General features: G+C 39.5%; 1 protein-coding gene across 2 annotated transcripts; it reads right to left on the bottom strand.

The window, feature by feature from the left end:
- Positions 1 to 16,107: 16,107 nt before the first annotated feature.
- On the bottom strand, positions 16,108 to 20,732 carry LOC141482513 (uncharacterized). Of its 2 annotated transcripts, none has more exons than XM_074175949.1 (2): positions 19,180 to 20,732; positions 16,108 to 18,887 (listed from the first exon to the last, which is right to left on the bottom strand). In XM_074175949.1, the coding sequence occupies exon 2, from the start codon at positions 17,766 to 17,768 to the stop codon at positions 16,419 to 16,421; it is 1,350 nt and encodes a 449-aa protein (XP_074032050.1). In that variant the 5' UTR covers positions 17,769 to 18,887; positions 19,180 to 20,732; the 3' UTR covers positions 16,108 to 16,418. The 2 variants fall into 2 exon arrangements, with proteins under 2 accessions (XP_074032050.1, XP_074032049.1); XM_074175948.1 differs by having other exon boundaries at positions 16,108 to 19,282; positions 19,371 to 20,732.

Raw genomic sequence — 20,732 nt, 5'->3', positions numbered from 1 at the left:
ATATATATATATATATACAGTGTCACCGATAAAGTCCGCATCAAATGGGAAACTTTTTTATTTATCGTTTTATGTGAAATTTGATTTTGGCAGTAGATTTTGCTTAAGAAATGATGTCAAATGGCGTCTACAAAATAGGTCACGTGATTTCCTTAACCTGTCAAAATTGACATTTAAAAAAAGAAACATCGAAAAATGACATTATTCTTCAAAATATCCAAAAATATCAAAGGATAAAAACATTTTCTTTTGTAATTTTATACCCACACACCAAGTTTCAAACCCATAATAAGTATTTTATATTTTCACTATTTTTCCGCACTCCTGCTTTTTCTACTTATCAAAATTTAAGCACACCTGTACTAAATCATTTATTTTAACTAAACTCGTCACCGAATTTCTTTTTTTGTAATATAATAATATTTTAAGAACCTCTTTGATGTTAAAAACAAATTTTGAAAAATAAAAGTTGTCAAACTTGATGAAAAGTTCATCTAGTTTCAACGGGGCTTTCAAAACTATACAGTACTTGAAATTTTCAATGAGCAAATGGCCTCACAATATGAATTAGAACAAAACGGAACATTAGGAAACAATATCTTTGTCGATTTCATATAATTTCTAGAAACATGTGGATTCGTTTTTCGATGACATTCCAGGTTAGCTTCCCAAATTTCTGCCACCGCAGTTGTCGGTTGATTGGTCAAACCACCGATACTGACATAAAAACTTGGCAAGTTGACTTGGGTGTCACACCAATAGGTGATTCCACTTATGTCTCGCTTGCGTTCACGCAGTTATTTCTATCAAGTACTTTTCTTGGTTTTTCACATATTGTCTTCAATCGAGGATCGCCTGCCCGGTACTGACGATGCCCAATAGGCTGAAACTGCTGTCTACCGGTGGCTCTTAAATTGAAATCAATGTGAGAATGATCAGAATGGTATTTATTTATTTATCTCATATATAGTGTGACCCATCTTTAATGGAAACACCCCCCTAAAATTTGAAGTTGTGAATCGATTTCAATATTTTTTTCAATGTCAAGTACTGAAAGGTCTACCTTGGGACAAAATTTGAAATGTTTATTAAAGTTTCAGGGCATACTACGATATTTTTTCTTAGTCGAAAATCGGGATTTTTTATTAGCGATTTTTTTATTGAAAAAATCACTACGCCACTGGATTCAGAGTGCCTCTAAATAGGTGACATAACAAAGTTATGTCAACTCAAAAATTCGAAAACTCACACAGCTAACAGTCACAATATATCATTTTTTTATGATTTCAACAATGAAGTGCCGCCAGATGAAAAAAAAAATAGCGTAAATATTTCCAATGGAAATAACGGAATTACATTCACACAATTCAACTAACAATGAAGCAAAAAATTTTAATAAACGTACCTAACTAATAACTAATTTTATTGAAATTTTTCGATTCAGTGCAACAATTAATTCTAACTCATATTCTAGTAGCCTCTACTAACGCTAGTTGCACACACACCGATTTTCGACGGCCGACTTTGTACCGGTTGTCCAAATTCCAATAGTGAACCACATGTGGGAACGGGACCTGGCACACACGCCGACCGGTGATCGACGCCGATAAAATACCGGTGAGCAGCCGTCCATTGCCACTGTATCGCCGGCAGTATCGGGAAGTAGTGGCGTACATAACTAAATACACTCTTGCATACTCACCGGTTTTTTACCGACCATTCCGGTCTCGAATGCTCGGTGCTCAGTCCTCAAATTTTTTTCCACATATTTTCAAAAAATTCAGAATCTAAGCTTTACTTTCTTCGCAATGCACAATGATTAGTCGTGATCCTTTGTTTGCAGGCATGTTAGGTGTGCACATTCTCGAACCATCAGTCCACGCTTCCGTAACTTTTTCATGAGTGTCATACCAAGTTTCGTCCAAATAGAAAATTTGTCGTTGTTTTAATCTCTATTTAGTTATTTGTTCTAAGTATTTGTTACGCAATTCCACTATTCTTCTGCTTTCCATAACTGCTTGACGTTTGTTTATTTCAAATCCAAATCCTAGTTTCTTTACCCAATTCTGAAGAGTTTTGTCACAGCAGTTTTATGGCAAAAATTATTCAACTTCTTCCTTGTTGGTAACTCATTGCTTTTGTAACAGTCGTATCTTGTTTTTTTCAATGATTTCATTATATGAACATCTAAAGGTTTTGGTAATCCCATATCACATCGCGTCTTGCGTTCATAAGGTTTGTTTTGAACTATTTTACGTACAGTTGAGAAATGAACTTCGGTCAAATATGATGTTGCTTGTAATAGTTTGTTTCCCTCGAAACCAAACTTGAGATGTAGATTCTTATACATATACATTGAAACATACTCTCTGTGTTTTAATATTCTTATGCATCCGAATCTTATTCACTGGTATATCTTTTTCGCATTGTTCAATTACTATTAGTATTCGCTCAAGGACGCCACATTTTAGACAGATAACAAAACTTTTAAGTAATTATAACTGCACCAATATCGAATTTTAACACTCAAATTGCATCAGTTCCTAAACTGAAAATTGACGACACAACGGCGATACTCATCCCCACATTCTATTCGTCACCGTAACATGACTTCAAATTTAATTTTGAGACTCTTCAGCCAACCATAAAACCCGGTTAGTAAAAATTATCTGATACAAACCGCCAGTTCTTCAGTCCACGTGGACTAGTTCGGCATTATTTCTCTCTATTGGTTTTTTGGCCTTTGAGAAGCGGATAGCTTTAAGTATTCACAATAAAGGTTACTTCGACTATACCCAGAACTACAACATTTTTTTCGACGCGCGTCATTCCACCCACTTTGACGTCTTCAGGATATCAAGTAGATCAATTACTCACTCCAATCCTGGCCTCTATTCGTATCTAACAAGGTACATTTTCACTCTCACTTTCACGCACACGCACTTATGATTTGTAATAATAATAATAAATGGACTTTATTTCATGTGGAGGAGTTTAGCAAAGTACTATTCTTCCACTCAACCACGTGAATTATACATTGTTACAGCATGATACGCGAAGGATCGTTCATAAATAGTGTTGTTATCATTCGGAATGTCAAAATTTTTATTAAATCTGAGGTTTCTTGAAAATATCTGATCTCTGGGAAGGAGTTTCTTTACAAAATAGGTGTGTTGTTGTTTTCTTTATCAGTTTGTGAATGAAATAGGCGAAATGCAATTCTCTTGTGTTTCGCATTTTCAACCAATTTAATTGATTGATTGAAGGTGTAAAAATTCGCAAAAAATGTTTCTTGTGAGAGTTCTTGCTGACTCAAACACAGCGAAAAATTAACAATGAGCTGTATGGAATAGGACCCTTGACTCTGCTATTTCCAGACTTTCGAAAGCACCCAAAAATCTAGTGTCACGCACCAATCTCGAAAATTCAGTCATTTTTCAGTTATCATATGGCATGTTGAGCGATACCTAATTTTTATGCTCTTCCAAATCTGCTGCGTGATGGTTGAAATGAGTTTCAATAACTCGCTTAGTCAGACCGATATATTTTTGTCACAGTCCTCACAGCTAATTCCATTACAGTGGACTATTCAAAAAATACGGTGAATTTTTTCGCCGGCTACGTACATTCCCTTGATGATTTTTTCATTTTTTAATGTTAGTATTTTCATCTCGAACACATTTTCGCAGTTTCAGCTGTTCAGCATATCTAGTTTGTTGGTGAGAGGCATAAAAATTAGAAGTGTTGCGTATTCGGCGATTTTCTACTTCGGATAAAAAAGGATCAAATAATTTGCATGAAATTTTGTGCAAAAAAATGAACATTTGAAATATTGACAGTGGCATACGATGATCGTACTCTGAGTCATAAAAATGTTTACAAGTGATACAAGCTTTTCACAGGTAGAGAAGATGTAAAAGAAAATGTTAATCCTGGACGTCCCGCACATCAACAACATTCATGGGTTCTCTATGGAGAATCGTCGAATCATCATTACAGAAGTTGCTAAAGATGTCGATGTATCGGTTGGTTCATGCCATGCAATTTTCCTGTAAATTTATGACAGGAACGGAAGAACGGAAGAAGCTCAGGAGAGCCAAGACCAAAAAAGCACGCCAAGTTCGATAAAATATTGAGGTTTTGCTCACTGTTTCCTTCGATTACCGCAGCGTAGTGCATCAGGAGTTCTTGTCAGATCTCTTTGATTCTGCTCATGAATATCAGCTACAATATTATATCATAGCTAATCTGTCCATGAACAGATTCAGTTTTGGTTTCCCATCGCTGCACCGTGCCTTCGTGCTGATGAGTGTGTTGTGTCAAAAATGGCATACATTATCTACAATTCAGATTCTTTGGCTCTTACTGTGAATCTACTCATGAACTCAATATCCTCCTGTATAGGGAATCTGTCCATGAGCAGATTCAATTCGGGTTTTCCATTGCTGTGCCTTAGTGCTGTTGATGCTTTGTGTCAAAGGTTGCGAATACATCATCCACATATTGAATCCACTCCATGAAAAGTAATCTAACTCCTTCTTTGATTACACTTGAAATCTGCCCATAAACAGATCAGCTATAATATCCGCGTTCATAGCTAAACTGTACATGAGCAGTTTTCATTTGGGTTTTCCGTTGCCATGCCTTTGAGCTTTCTTTAGAAACAATTGTAGAACTGGAACCAACTCTGTTCCATACTGATTTATAATATTTGTATGGAGTCTTGGAAGGACTGTAGCCTGGTGGGTTGACGTGGCTGGTCAACGCTACTCAGTCAATCGACCGTTGTGCAAACCGGTGGTTCGAAACGCAAGGCCAGACGATCGATTTCCACTTCTTTTCTTTCAACCCGTGTCTCTATTGACCAAATAGAGTCTCAGCAGATCCTTCAGATCTTTTGGATTTGAAATAGTTGAAACAGAGATTTTGTCTTGATCGTACATGCGTCAGAGGTGATCTCAAGACCGACCAAAATTGATTGTGATTTTAGAAAAAACATCAATACCGTAAGCAAGATGATTGAAAGAGATTGACAAATGACATAGCGTGAGATATAAGTGTTCGTTTCAGGACGCTCGATAAAATAATTGAAGAAATCATGAAAATCAAAATTATGACAAATTGGGTTTTGAGACCATGATCTGCAGGTTTTTCTGCCTGAATTTTTGTTTGCTGTAGTTATATCAGAGGCGCTGGGGAAACGGACACTTCAATAATGTCTATCAATATTATAAATGGTCAGGCATAGAAGATAGCTCTGATATAATTTTGAAATTCACAGAATTTCAGTTTAAAACTAAGCAATCATGATTTGGAGTAATGTGAACAGCAAACCATTTATACAAATTCATAAAAAACTGTTCGATTATGAGGCAGAATTTTTGACAAGCAGTTTCGTGAGATTTATAAAAATATATTATATGGTGAAATCTTCTTTCCCCTCTCCTCCTTCCAAGACCCCAAACTTCCCAACAAAATTATATATTTCCGAGAATAATTAATCAAATTAGCCAACACTCAGATCTTGAGCAGCATCCATAATTGAATTAGCACCTGACATCGTCGCAACTTAATGTATGATAATGAATATATGATAAGGGCGAGGAAATATTTACCGTCTCGAAGTGAAGAAGCTCTTCCGGGAGTTGAATCCAATTGCAACCCTTTGAGGGTTTCTACACATTCCTCCGGAACATGATCAATCATGAGAGATGACTACATATTACATCAAGATGTGTTGGAGAATATTTATTCAAAAAATACTTAGAGATATTGATGGCAGTTGAGATGTTTCGAGCCAACTTCAGACCTAATGATCCCTGTCTGGTACACCCATCAGTTTATTGTTGCTTATGATTCCTGCGTTTGAGCTTTGAGGTTGAGTGAAATGGTATAAAAGCAAATTGGAATAGTATTATAATCCAAATGTATCATATATTACAGAGTATTTGTGAAATCATTCGTTATTCCAGAAAGTAACGCGGACTGTACAAAAAATAAAGTGGATGTTCAAATTTGGCGGGCTACGTATATTCGATTAGCAGTTTTTTTATTTTTGTATATTGGTACACTCGTTTTGAACGTGAATTTACAGTTTCAGCTATTTATTTTGATGAGGGACATAAAAGTTAAAAGTATTATGCGTGTTCGATTTTCTGCTAACGATAAAAATGGATCAAAGAATTTGCATCAAATTTTGAGTTTGAGTCAAAAGCACTTGAAATGTTGACAATGGCATACGATGATTGTACTCTGAGTCAGAATGATATTTACAAGTGGTACAAGATTTCCACAGAAGGTCGAGAAGATGTGAATGACGACGCTCGCCCGGGACGCCCCAGCATATCAACAACCGATAAAAATGTTGAGGAAGAGGAAAAATTGTTATCGACAATTTCAGAATCACTATTAAGAAGTTGCTGAAGATGTCGGTATATCGGTTAGCTCATTCCATGCGTTTAGTCAGGCGAATTTTTAAACAGCTCAATATAAACGAGGCGTCGGGTCCTGATGAAGTGCTTGTCATAGTACTTAGAAAGTGCGCAAATGAACTCCTACCAATATTTTGCAGACTTTTCAACCCGTCTGATAAGAAAGGGGTTTTTCCTTCTCATTGGAAGATTGCTGGCGTTCAGTCTATTTCAAAAAGGGCAAGAAAAATCTTCCAATTAACTATAGACCAATCGCTTTGCTATCAGTGATAATGAAAATCATGGAGAAAGTCGTAAACCACCATATCCTCAAAAATTTGGAAGGATCCAACGTCTTGAGTAATCACCGATATGGCAACAGGCGACTTTCTATCATATGTCACCCATGAAGAATCAAGAGCTGTTGCGCTTGATATTTGCAAGGCCTTTGACCGTGTGTGGCATGAGGGTTTGCTGGCCAAACTTCGATGCTATGGCTTGTCGGGTCATTTTTGTGTATGGCTCTCCAGCTTCCTGAAAGAATGTACGCTGCAGGTGGCCGTTGATGGAGATCTCTCAAATACTTTCACCATCAACGCTGGTGTTCTCCATGCATGTTGGAATAACCCAAGTAATAATAATAATAATAATAATAATAATGATAATATCCACTGTTCTGCATCTCACTATTGCCATTATCCGTTACGCTCAGAAATACTCGAGGGTATAACTGTGGCACCCCCGGAAATCGGAGGCACAAGGTCACCCATCTGTTTTATATGGATGATCTTAAACTTCATGCCTCTGGAGAGAAGGATCTCCATCATTCCTTGAGGGTGGTGGAAGAGTACACGCATGCTATCGGTATGAAATTCGGGATAGACAAATGTGCAATTGTTCATCTCAAAAGAGGACGATGCGGGGACTACGGAGATGATGTGAAGCTCGTAGATGGAAGCATCCTACACCATCTGGATGCCGGAGAGACGTATACTTACCACTCATAAGAGGTAACTTCAGTGAAAAACTCTCACCGTGGCAAGTATCAGCACAAACTTCGACAGATCTAGTAATCGGGACTGTCGGGGAAGAACAAAGTTGCTGCAACAAATATGCTTGCCGTTCCAAACTTACTCTACTCGTTTGGAGTAGTAAAGTGGACTCGGGAGGAGCTGTATCAACTCGACGTAAAGACCCAAAAAATGATGCATCTCTTTAGGAGTTTGCATCTAAAATCGTCCGTTTCATGGTTGTACTTCCCACGACAACAGGGAGGCCGTGGACTTTTGAGTTTGGAGTGTCTACATGACAGAATGGTACTGGATACAGCCTGTAAAGTAATCAGAAGTTCGGATCCCCTTCTCTGCATGGTCCGTGACCATGAGAGAGCAGGAATTGAAGCATTTCTTCTCAGTGCAGCTGCCCGAGCAGCTGATGAACTCGGTATAGTTTTCGACTCTGAACGAGATGACTACAACTCTGTCACCGAGTTGGAACCCGTTCAGCAAAAAGCTCAGATAAAAGCCGCAGAGATCACCTTACTTCTGCGGAAACACAAGGATAAGCCAATGCATTGGCTTATCAAAGCACCTGACGTTCGCTTTTGTCAGGTCGAGTGGGCCGAAGTCGGAAACTGAGGGGTTCATCATGGCTTGCCAGGATGGTGTCTTCAACACCTTAGTCTACCGCAGTCGCGTGATGGGTATGGAGGTTCCTGACACAAGGTGCAGGGCCTGCCGCGAGGCGCCCGGAACCCTAATGCACTTGCTATCAGCATGTCCAGCGTATACGGTCTCGGCCTATATTCATAGACATAACGCGGCCCTAGGAGTGCTATATTACCATCTACGGCACTCTTACGGTATTGACGAGACACCGGTATTGCCCTACTCTCCGGGGGATATTGAATCCGTTGTGTGGAACGAGAAGTGCCGAATTTATTGGAACTATTCGTTTCTCACCCTCAGGCTCATACAAGCTAATACGCCTGATATAGTCCTTCTCGACCACCAGACCAAAACGGTTTTTGTCGTGGAGTTTTCAGCTCCTGGTGAGACGAATATCGTCAGAAAAGAGGAGGAAAAACGGATAAAATATCGAAATTTTCTCTTCGAGCTCCGCAGACTTTATCCAGATCACTCTGTCAAGATGGTTGTTCTGATTATTGGAGTCCTTGGTGGAATGATGTCCTCCCTACTTTCGAATTTCAAAATCATACCGGCTTGCCGCACTAAGGCACAAATCTTAGCCGCCCAGATGCAGGAGGCTGTCATTCTTGGCTCACTGCGCTTGCTCAGGGCACATGATTCTCGGACCCAATGATCACCTACCCCACGGTGTGGGGAGTGGTCATTGGTTGATTATCCTGGCGCGCCCTCCCGAATGTATCGGAGCTTCGGGGGATAGGGCCTGACCAGCGCACACTACGGCTAAATATAATAATAATAACTTTATTCACAACGTATACAGATTAGAGTACTATCAAAACAGAATATGTGAACAAAATGGTTTGACGATAAGAGTAGAGCTCTTGTTTCGCAAGAAGTTATAAAGAAGAAGTCATGTAAGTACATGAATATTTGTATAAAAATATGTATAGCCTTCATGGAGTAGTAACTACAAAACATTTCATTAAATTTTGTGAATTTGGTGTTATAGTTAAGCAAATTGTATTTAGGCTTGAGGTAATATAGGCCGATTAAATACTAGACAAACAAAAAGTAAAAAAAAAAATAGATAAAACCTTATATTACTACAAATATTACACGTTCTATAAGAATAAAATATTAATATACAAATAGATGAAATCTAAGGCAATATGGATAAAATTATGCTACTTTCAATACAGTATGATACATCTTTGGGATAAATTTGACTAAGACTAACTTATTTCACTCTAACAGATTTTTTTTAAATTGCCTATCTTTTTCGAGAATGTGTTTTCTTATTTGTTTTTTGAATATTGGTTTGGAATAAGAATTTTTTATTTTGTGAGGTACGGTGTTATATAATTTGGTTGCCATTAAAGAATATGCTCTTTGTGAAATTGAATTTTCAACAGTAGGATAGGTTACTTGGTCACGATGTCGTGTGTTATAGTCGTGGTTTCGTGATGTTGCTTTATTTTTGCTGAAATGGTACTTCACGTTTGTACAATAGTAATATAATTGTCTCATATCCATAACTTCACACTCTTCATACAGGAGATCTGATGAGAAACGTGAATTTCTAGACGAGATCAACTTCATGAATCTCCTTTGTAATACATCTAACGGATTGAGGTGTACACGCAGGGCTGATCCCCATGCTGTTATATCATATCTCAAATGACTCTCTATTAGGGAACTGTATAATTGATTAAGTTCTTTGTGAGGTAAGTAATTTTTCAAGGAACGGAAGTTGTGAAGCATTGTTTGCAGTTTTTTATTGATATTTTATATGAGAGTCCCATCTCAAGTTTCTATCTATGTAGACGCCCAAGTATTTGATTTCTCTCAGGGAATCTATTTTTATTGTTTTTCCTTGTTCTCCGACATCGAGAGTTTCAAATGGACAATCAATGGATAGATTGCAGCTAAAAGGAAGAAAATTAGTTTTTTCCAGATTCACTGTCAGGAGCCTTTGGTCAAACCATTTTTTGAGCAAGTATCCAAATACATTGCATTACTGACGACAGTACACTCGTCCTGTCATTCCATTTGGATTCCAGGGCATCAGCTACGGAGGCACATCTTCACCGACAGCAGGAGGTTGCATATCTTAATGAGGATCTAGAAGTGATTTCGAATTGGGGTTTCGGGAATTTCGGTTTTCTCCAAGAAGATGAATGTCTCCGAACCTAATCTGATAATGTCAGGTCAGACAATTCCGCTTTCTGCTTCTCAAAAGCTTGAAACACTGTTTCGAACCAGAAAACTGTACACACCTCAGCAACTTTTGATGCTTTATAAAGCTCAGATTAGACCTTCTTTGGAGTATTGTTCTCATGTATGGAGCTTTGCCCCCAAACATACCATGAAGTTACTGTTTTCCATCCAAAAAAGAGCAATCCGCCTGATTGAAGACGCGAATATCACGTGTAACCTTGATAGCCTGGAACATCGAAAAAAGGTTGGAGATTTGTAACTCTTTTATAGATACTTTCACGGAAAATGTTCAAGTGACTTGGCACTTTTGATTCTAACAAGAGCGGTACATATCAGAAATATGCGACGGAATGTGGCTGCTCACCATTTTGAGGTTCAACTCAGTACACCTCCTCGAACTGCACTGTTTAGGAACTCTTCCATCTGGAGAACTGCGTTCATGTGGAATCACTCAACTCTGCTTGACTAATTCTGTGCGGATCAAATGTCCATACAAGAGCGCGGTGTATATACCACGAATTCAATCAGCCATAAATTACGGTAGTAACGACGCTCAAAAAAACTACAATACGTCGAGTAAAACTACCACGAAAATTGAGTAGGTGAAATCGTAAATACTAGTATCGGATGGTAAGACAAACTCGTTTGCGTCGCGTGAGCTCAGGCGTAGGCGCATCGGTGTCAATCAGCAATCGTGAAAGGAAGAATATACCTCAATTTCCGTTTCACAAATATCTATGTCAATCAGGTATCAATAACAAACTCTTAATCAATAAACGATAAACAAACACTATATCAACAGGTATCAATAAACATAAGGGCAACAATTATTCAAATATCTCAGTATATCACAAATATTCAATTAAATCAATTATAACTTGCGTGCTCCTTTTGGGCCACCCGGTATATGGTGTTAGGCTACCCCGTAGTTCGACGGAAGTGGATCACCCTGTAGTACTGCTGAGATGGATCACCCTGTAGTACGGCGGAGATGGATCACCCTGTAGCACCACCAAGATAGATCACCCTGTAGGGCACGACAAGCTGGACCAGTAATGGATCATCAAATAAGACCCAAGAAGAAAAAAAAGGAAAACAGGAACCCTTAACGAAGACAAAAAAAAAGCAGGAAGAAAAACCCTACGGAAGAAAATTCTCAATCAGAATCAGATAAAAACAAGGTGAGATTCAACCCCCATTCAATAGGACTATTTGACTAATCAATACCCCTGGTATATTTTCATTTAAGCAAAGTAGCAAGATAACAAGAGTATATTTTTGGGTGCCCTGTATAACCATATGACCCGTAAAAATCAAGAAAATTGAATGAGTGTTGAAACCTCTCTTCAATACTAATATTCAGTTGAGATATAACGATGGAACCAGAAATTACTAAAATCATTTAAAACACATTTAATGGTAAAATTCTTACCCTGGCCAAGGGGTTTTCTATACGATTCTTCGTGTGCGGTGTTCTGCACGGAAGTCCTGCTGGGACTTGATGAGTGACTGAGGGCCTTCTGTTTCTTATGAATCTAGAGACGAGAAACGGAGGTTGTAGAATTGAAGAAGTGATATCATAGCTAAGATCACATGAGAGATGCGACAGTGATTCAGACATACCTAATTTCGGAAATCCTTCCACCTGGCACGAGTTCAGTAACCACCACAAATCCTCAAAAGAGCTTAAGTTTCAGACTGCAAATATCCACACCAAAATGACCAATCAGTCTTCCACTATACAATCCTGACTTGTAGAAATAATCCCCGTGAAGGATGGCACAAATACAACCAAATATATCCTACAATCAGTCTGATGTTACCCTTTGAACTCCGAACCAAGCTCACCGAAGGCTAACTTCCAAATACTAAGCGACTGCCACATCTGACAGCTAACCAGTTGTTGCCACAGTGCATCCAATCTACACTACAAGCACCAAGGGGGCGCTGTGCACAACATCATACATCTATCAATTCCTCCACAGCCACTTGAGACAATATCAACAAGTCCATGACCCATCAAAACTCCTTCTCAAAGCAATGCAACCCTTAAACAACCCTTGACAACTTGAGTAACCGATCAATCCCTCACCCGTGAACAACTGTAGAACTAGTTCGGTGTAAGTCGACGGAACGACACTACGAAAGTTCGGCAGATGTCAACCAACAGCTGTCTCTTAACCTTGTTTACGAATATTTACAAAATATATTGTTCCAACCTATTTTCAACTATTTACCAATCCTTATTCATGCGATGGAATAGAAACATACAAGGTAAGTCGCCACATCCTTCCCTTTCAGTACAAATATTAGAGCATTCGTATTATTCAGATTATTTACCGAAAATATCAAACAGTATTCAGAAACCAGAGCTAACTAATATTGTTTTTCAGGCGATATGGCTCTAATATGTAGTAATCCTTCTGGAAGTGATGAATAACAATCTATGCAAGAAATATTCTCGGAAAGGTATAGAGAATAAGGCAGGCAGCGGCTGAAAAATGATAGGCGAAGTAAACTGAGAAACAAACAATAACAACTATTTCAACCTAGCGAGGAATTTCGGATCTCCAACGTCGATTGGCAAAAGGAGAATGCGTAAGTACTGGTCAAAGCAGTTAGTCAGGGAGCATACATTTATTCTTGTACATTTCAGGTATGGTTTTCTATGCAACGGAAGATTCCCATTTCTATGATGTTAAATGAATAAAATGAACTTGTAACTGAATTACATTGTTAATATCCTCTGAATAAAGATCTTAAAAGGTAAGGTAGTGTTTTTGAAAGGTCACATAAGAGCAGTTTGATCTAGTGCTAAATTGAAACGTAACAACTTCTTTGAAAATGTAGGTTGGGCACACTGACAAACCAGATGTGTCCCTAGCTGTGACGAAAAGTTCGTCATCAATAAATGACAATTCTGTCGATTCCATAGTAAATAAACGAACAATATCTACAATATTCACAAGTAAATTTAGACCGTTACAATTCCCCCCTTGCCTCAAGAAAATTTACTAGCGTAAATTTTCATCAGCGCTAGCTGACTTTAGGTCTTTCGCATTCCATATCCCCTTATAATTACCGTCTTCATCTCTCAATTCATATGTCCACGGGGATACCCTTTTTTTAATATAAAAAGGCCCGACAAATCTTGGCGCTAGCTTAGCACTAAAATATTTGTCCGCCTCTGATACCACAAAATTCTTCCTCCAAACGGGTTGATTTGGCCAAAATTCTTCACTCCTTCTTCGAAGGTTATAAGTTTTTTCATTCTTTCGAGCAGCCACATCTAACCTTTTCCTTATCTCCTCAAAGAGTTTTCTAAATCCTTCAGGCCTCGAATCTTCAGCAGGTTCACTATCAACCAATAGATTTTTCCTCCGAGAGATCTCCTCTCCGCACAAAACCATTGAGCGGCCGAAATTCACGAAATATGGAGTGTGGTTAGTCGTCTCATGTCGAGCCGTTCTCAAGGCGCATGATAGCTTGGGTAAGTTGAAATCCCAGGTCCTGTGATTATCGGACACATACATAGCCAACATTGACTTCAATGTTCTGTTCACTCGTTCAGTCGGGTTTGCCTGAGGATGATAATGGGCATTATACCTAATTTTCACCTTATATTCTTCCACGAGTTTTCTCATCTGTCGAGATCGGTATTGCGGCCCATTATCGCACAAAAGAATTCGGGGAACTCCATATACCAGAAAAACTTCCTCTTCGATCTTCCTTATGATGATTTCTGCTGTTGACGATCTTAGCGGAAAGACTAATGAAAACTTGCTAAAGTAATCTGTTACGACTAGGATAAATTTATTGCCTTTTGTAGATCTAGGTAAGGGTCCCATGATATCACTGGCGATCATTTCCCATGGCCGGGTCACTTTCGGTTGTGGAGTCATTAGTCCATTTGGTCCTCTGAGGTCGGGTTTATAGGCGGAACAAGTGGAACAATTTCGAACAAACTTCGACACGTCAGATTTCATCTTTGGCCAATAATGCCTTTCCCTGATACGATGGTAGGTTTTGAATATTCCTTGATGTCCTGAGGTCGGGTCTGCATGAGCTTCAATAAGAATTTTCTTCCGATCCGCTTTTGGTACAACTAACTTCCAAACGTCGGTTTGGTCTTCTAATTCCACGTAACACGGTTTGACGTACTTGTAGAGTGATCCCTGAGAGAATCTCCAATTGGGGTATTTTTCGGGTTGTAAACTCACTCGATCTTTCACGCGCAGGTACCACTTGTCCAAAATCTCTTCTTTCATCTGCTGGTTGATGGCATCAATGACTGGGACCGATCGAGAAAGGGTGTCAGGAACGATGTGATCTTTCCCTTTCCTGTGAACAATTTTGAAGTCATATTGCTGCATGCGGACTGCCCATCTTGCCAGTCGTCCTGATGGATCTTTCAAATTCTGTAACCAGACCAAGGAATAGTGATCGGTTATTACGGTGAACGGAATAGCTTCTAAATAAGGTCGCAGTTTTTCAATCGCCCACAGCACGGCCAAGCATTCCCTTTCTGTAGTAGAAAAATTGCGCTCTTGTTTCGTCAATGATCTACTCAAATAGCAAATTACTACGTCCTCATCCTCGCGAGTCTGAGTGAGAACAGCGCCAATTCCAAATGCCGAGGCGTCTGTTTGCAGAACAAATGGGAGGGAATAATCCGGACAGCTCAAGACTGGTGCTGATATAAGACGTTCCTTCATCTTCTGAAAAGCGATATCGCAAGTTTCGGTCCAATCAAACTTTCTACCCTTTTTCAGCAGCGATGTGAGTGGAGAAACGATGGATGCAAACTCAGGTATGAATCTTCTGTACCAGGAAAAAGTACCCACCAGTCTCCTGACATCTTTTACCGATTCTGGTCTAGGAAGCTGCAACATAGCCTTGACTTTATCGGGGTCGACATGCAACCCATTTCTATCTACAACGTATCCCAAATACTTCATTTCTGGCCTACGAAATTGACACTTTTCGAAGCTAACAGTGAGATTTGCTTCTCTCAATCTGCGGAAAACTTCATCAAGAATTGTCAGATGTTTCTCCAGAGTTTGGGTAACGATCACTACATCATCCAAATAGACGAAGACGTGTGGTTCTAGTTCAGGTCCTAGGACGGTATCGATCAACCTCTGCCACGTTGCTGGTGAATTATGTAATCCGAACGGCATCCTTTTAAATTGGAACAAACCACGCCCAGGAACGGTAAACGCTGTATACGGTCTCGACTTTTCCGCCACAGGAACTTGCCAATACGCAGACTTGATATCAAGAGAGGATAAATAATGTGCATTTTTCAATTTATCGAGCGTGTGGGAAACATATGGGAGAGGGTAGCTGTCTCGTTCCGTTACCGAATTTAGTTTTCTGTAATCAACGCAAAAGCGGTAGCTCCCATCTTTCTTCTTAACGAGAAGAACCGGTGACGACCAGCCACTATTCGACTTCTCGATAATATCGTTCTTCAACATCTCTGTTAGTTCTCGATCAATATGTTGTTGAATAATAGGCGACACTGGATAATAACGCTGCTTGATGGGTGGTGAGTTGGTCATGATGACATGTTCAGCTAGATTCGTACAGCCTAAATTATTCCCCATGAGCTCCTTGTTCTTCTCTACTACAGCGTTTAGCCGGGCCTCTTCCAATGGTGATAAAACTGTTTGTCCTCGAAGATGGTCCAATGCGTTCAGATAGCAAATTTCCTCAGAAAATTTCCACTCGTTGTGCCTCAGATTCGGAACCACTCCCATTGCTCTCCAGAAATTCGTTCCCAAAATTAAGTGATGAGGGACATCAGGAACCACTAAAACTCGAATTAATTTCAGCTTGCCTCTTAAACAAAATGGCACTTCACATTCTCCTATACTTTCACATACTTGACCATTGGCAACAGTGCAACTAATTCTCTTTGCTGAATTCAAATGTACCAAATCTTTTACGATTTGCCAACCTGGGTGTCCCAAGATAGTGGCTGAGGCACCTGAGTCTAATAACCCCAGTAAACTACGCCCCAAGACTTCAACTTTAAGGTAGGGTCTCTCATCGTTTTCGGCGTGATCCAGAATATAATCAAGGATTGGTTGAATAGCAGTCGCCGAGTGCAATTTGCGAGCGCCTTCCCCTCGACGATTCAAAGGCGTCGCTTGTCGTTTCCCGACACGGAGCAGTTTGGACAATTACGAACGGTATACCCTTTTCTCTTACATCTGTAGCATTCCAGTTGCTTCGGTAGAGCACATCCTATAGCACGATGTCCGGGTTGATCGCATCGGAAACATACTATCTCCTTCGACTGATTGTTCGACGGAATTCGTGCCGTTGCTATCTCTAAGGCATTCAATTCCTTGGTGACCTCTACGAAAGCCAAATCCTTCTCTATCACGTTGCCACGACGTGCTGATGGTTCTACGTAGCTATTGATTATGTCCCTTCTGGCTTCCATTCTTCGACATACCGAGCGAAGTTCTGAAATGGTTGTGGGTAAGGGTTCACGTAATCTGTCTTGGTAAAAGGGATGTAAATTCTTCATAACTATGTTCAGCTTAGCTTCCTCTGTCATTGGGCAACCTAGGCGGCTGAAGTAGCTTGACATCACTGCAAGATAAACTCCGATGGTTTCTGAGTGGTGTTGAGTCCTTTTCTGCAATTCTTCGAACAATGCGTCAGAATGATTGGCAGGGAGATATTCTTCTCGAAACTCTTCCACTAGTTCTTCCCAGGTCGATACTCGATTCCGACAATCTTTATAAAATTGATACGCCTTGTCAGCAAAAAGGTCCACACCTGAGTCCAACAAAACAGCGTTGGGGACATGTCGCGCTAGTCTCAACTCCTCTATTCCCTCGAAAAATGCTGTCACCGACATTCCTTTACCATCTCCAGAAAACTTCTTCAGATTCCATTTATAAGGCGGAATCATTTTACTGGTTGAGCATGGGTCAAAGACTGGATCTTCCGTCAGAGACGATCGAGCAACTGCTCCTAAGTTAGCATGGAATGATTGCGCTCCCAATCTGCTTTCTAATTGATTTAGTGCAACCGGCACACGCTTCGTATCACTTCTCTTGCTGCTGTCAACTTTATGTGAAAATTCGTCCATCAACGACAGAGCCAAACCCAGGAGTTCGGATTTCCGGGTTTCTTTGTCCTTATCCTTATCTGGGTCCATATTGTCTATACGATTCAACACATGTGCTAGCTTGGTCTGAAGTTTCATTGCCCCGCTACTCGTTCCAGAATCGGTTATGTCATCAATCAGCCTTCTGATATCATCTAGTTTCCCTCTGATTGCAGCCTCATCTTCCTCGAAAGTGAATGGATATGAAGGATATCGAAGACTCTCGCCGTACCTTTCCATCTGCATTACTTGAACCAAACGATGTCTCATTTCCTCACAAGTGCCAGTTGCTACGCCCCGATATGCTAATTCATAGGTCAGTTCGTCTTTATCAAGACGATTTATTACCAGTCTTCTTGCCATAACGCTATTCTACTAGAGTGGTATCAATTAAAAAAAAATATTTATATTTTTCCAACGTTTCCAAAAGTCACCTACTAAAGCCAAAACGCAAAAAAAAAAAAAACCTTCTTTTAAGGGCCCCACGTTGGGCGCCAAAAATGTCACCTCACAAACCACAAGAGGAGACTAAATCATCTGTCGGTAACAAATAAGACAGATGGGTATCCGCGGCTAAGCTAAACAGTGGAGACGGGAGTGGGTTAAACAACTTAGCAAATTTCAAATAGATCTTAATGGGCGCCAGGTAAATTTAATCCTCCAGATACCCTAAGTAACTCACAATATCAATAACTTACCAATTAATATTGGAAATAAAAGATAAAGGTCCCCAATATGATTTATTCAGTAATCCTAACTTACATGGATTAACCAACAACGCTTCTAAGACAACAATGCAATATTCACACTACTACGCGATGTTCAAATGTCCATACAAGAGCGCGGTGTATATACCACGAATTCAATCAGCCATAAATTACGGTAGTAACGACGCTCAAAAAAACTACAATACGTCGAGTAAAACTACCACGAAAATTGAGTAGGTGAAATCGTAAATACTAGTATCGGATGGTAAGACAAACTCGTTTGCGTCGCGTGAGCTCAGGCGTAGGCGCATCGGTGTCAATCAGCAATCGTGAAAGGAAGAATATACCTCAATTTCCGTTTCACAAATATCTATGTCAATCAGGTATCAATAACAAACTCTTAATCAATAAACGATAAACAAACACTATATCAACAGGTATCAATAAACATAAGGGCAACAATTATTCAAATATCTCAGTATATCACAAATATTCAATTAAATCAATTATAACTTGCGTGCTCCTTTTGGGCCACCCGGTATATGGTGTTAGGCTACCCCGTAGTTCGACGGAAGTGGATCACCCTGTAGTACTGCTGAGATGGATCACCCTGTAGTACGGCGGAGATGGATCACCCTGTAGCACCACCAAGATAGATCACCCTGTAGGGCACGACAAGCTGGACCAGTAATGGATCATCAAATAAGACCCAAGAAGAAAAAAAAGGAAAACAGGAACCCTTAACGAAGACAAAAAAAAAGCAGGAAGAAAAACCCTACGGAAGAAAATTCTCAATCAGAATCAGATAAAAACAAGGTGAGATTCAACCCCCATTCAATAGGACTATTTGACTAATCAATACCCCTGGTATATTTTCATTTAAGCAAAGTAGCAAGATAACAAGAGTATATTTTTGGGTGCCCTGTATAACCATATGACCCGTAAAAATCAAGAAAATTGAATGAGTGTTGAAACCTCTCTTCAATACTAATATTCAGTTGAGATATAACGATGGAACCAGAAATTACTAAAATCATTTAAAACACATTTAATGGTAAAATTCTTACCCTGGCCAAGGGGTTTTCTATACGATTCTTCGTGTGCGGTGTTCTGCACGGAAGTCCTGCTGGGACTTGATGAGTGACTGAGGGCCTTCTGTTTCTTATGAATCTAGAGACGAGAAACGAAGGTTGTAGAATTGAAGAAGTGATATCATAGCTAAGATCACATGAGAGATGCGACAGTGATTCAGACATACCTAATTTCGGAAATCCTTCCACCTGGCACGAGTTCGGTAACCACCACAAATCCTCAAAAGAGCTTAAGTTTCAGACTGCAAATATCCACACCAAAATGACCAATCAGTCTTCCACTATACAATCCTGACTTGTAGAAATAATCCCCGTGAAGGATGGCACAAATACAACCAAATATATCCTACAATCAGTCTGATGGTACCCTTTGAACTCCGAACCAAGCTCACCGAAGGCTAACTTCCAAATACTAAGCGACTGCCACATCTGACAGCTAACCAGTTGTTGCCACAGTGCATCCAATCTACACTACAAGCACCAAGGGGGCGCTGTGCACAACATCATACATCTATCAATTCCTCCACAGCCACTTGAGACAATATCAACAAGTCCATGACCCATCAAAACTCCTTCTCAAAGCAATGCAACCCTTAAACAACCCTTGACAACTTGAGTAACCGATCAATCCCTCACCCGTGAACAACTGTAGAACTAGTTCGGTGTAAGTCGACGGAACGACACTACGAAAGTTCGGCAGATGTCAACCAACAGCTGTCTCTTAACCTTGTTTACGAATATTTACAAAATATATTGTTCCAACCTATTTTCAACTATTTACCAATCCTTATTCATGCGATGGAATAGAAACATACAAGGTAAGTCGCCACATCCTTCCCTTTCAGTACAAATATTAGAGCATTCGTATTATTCAGATTATTTACCGAAAATATCAAACAGTATTCAGAAACCAGAGCTAACTAATATTGTTTTTCAGGCGATATGGCTCTAATATGTAGTAATCCTTCTGGAAGTGATGAATAACAATCTATGCAAGAAATATTCTCGGAAAGGTATAGAGAATAAGGCAGGCAGCGGCTGAAAAATGATAGGCGAAGTAAACTGAGAAACAAACAATAACAACTATTTCAACCTAGCGAGGAATTTCGGATCTCCAACGTCGATTGGCAAAAGGAGAATGCGTAAGTACTGGTCAAAGCAGTTAGTCAGGGAGCATACATTTATTCTTGTACATTTCAGGTATGGTTTTCTATGGAACGGAAGATTCCCATTACTATGATGTTAAATGAATAAAATGAACTTGTAACTGAATTACATTGTTAATATCCTCTGAATAAAGATCTTAAAAGGTAAGGTAGTGTTTTTGAAAGGTCACATAAGAGCAGTTTGATCTAGTGCTAAATTGAAACGTAACAACTTCTTTGAAAATGTAGGTTGGGCACACTGACAAACCAGATGTGTCCCTAGCTGTGACGAAAAGTTCGTCATCAATAAATGACAATTCTGTCGATTCCATAGTAAATAAACGAACAATATCTACAATATTTACAAGTAAATTTAGACCGTTA

This window comes from Leptinotarsa decemlineata, unplaced genomic scaffold, assembly GCF_025532065.1.
Source record: "Leptinotarsa decemlineata unplaced genomic scaffold, Ldec_3_MD MMD2_tig00001393_RagTag_RagTag, whole genome shotgun sequence".
NCBI lineage: Eukaryota > Metazoa > Arthropoda > Insecta > Coleoptera > Chrysomelidae > Leptinotarsa > Leptinotarsa decemlineata.
This window is presented reverse-complemented; position numbering and strand designations above follow the sequence as displayed.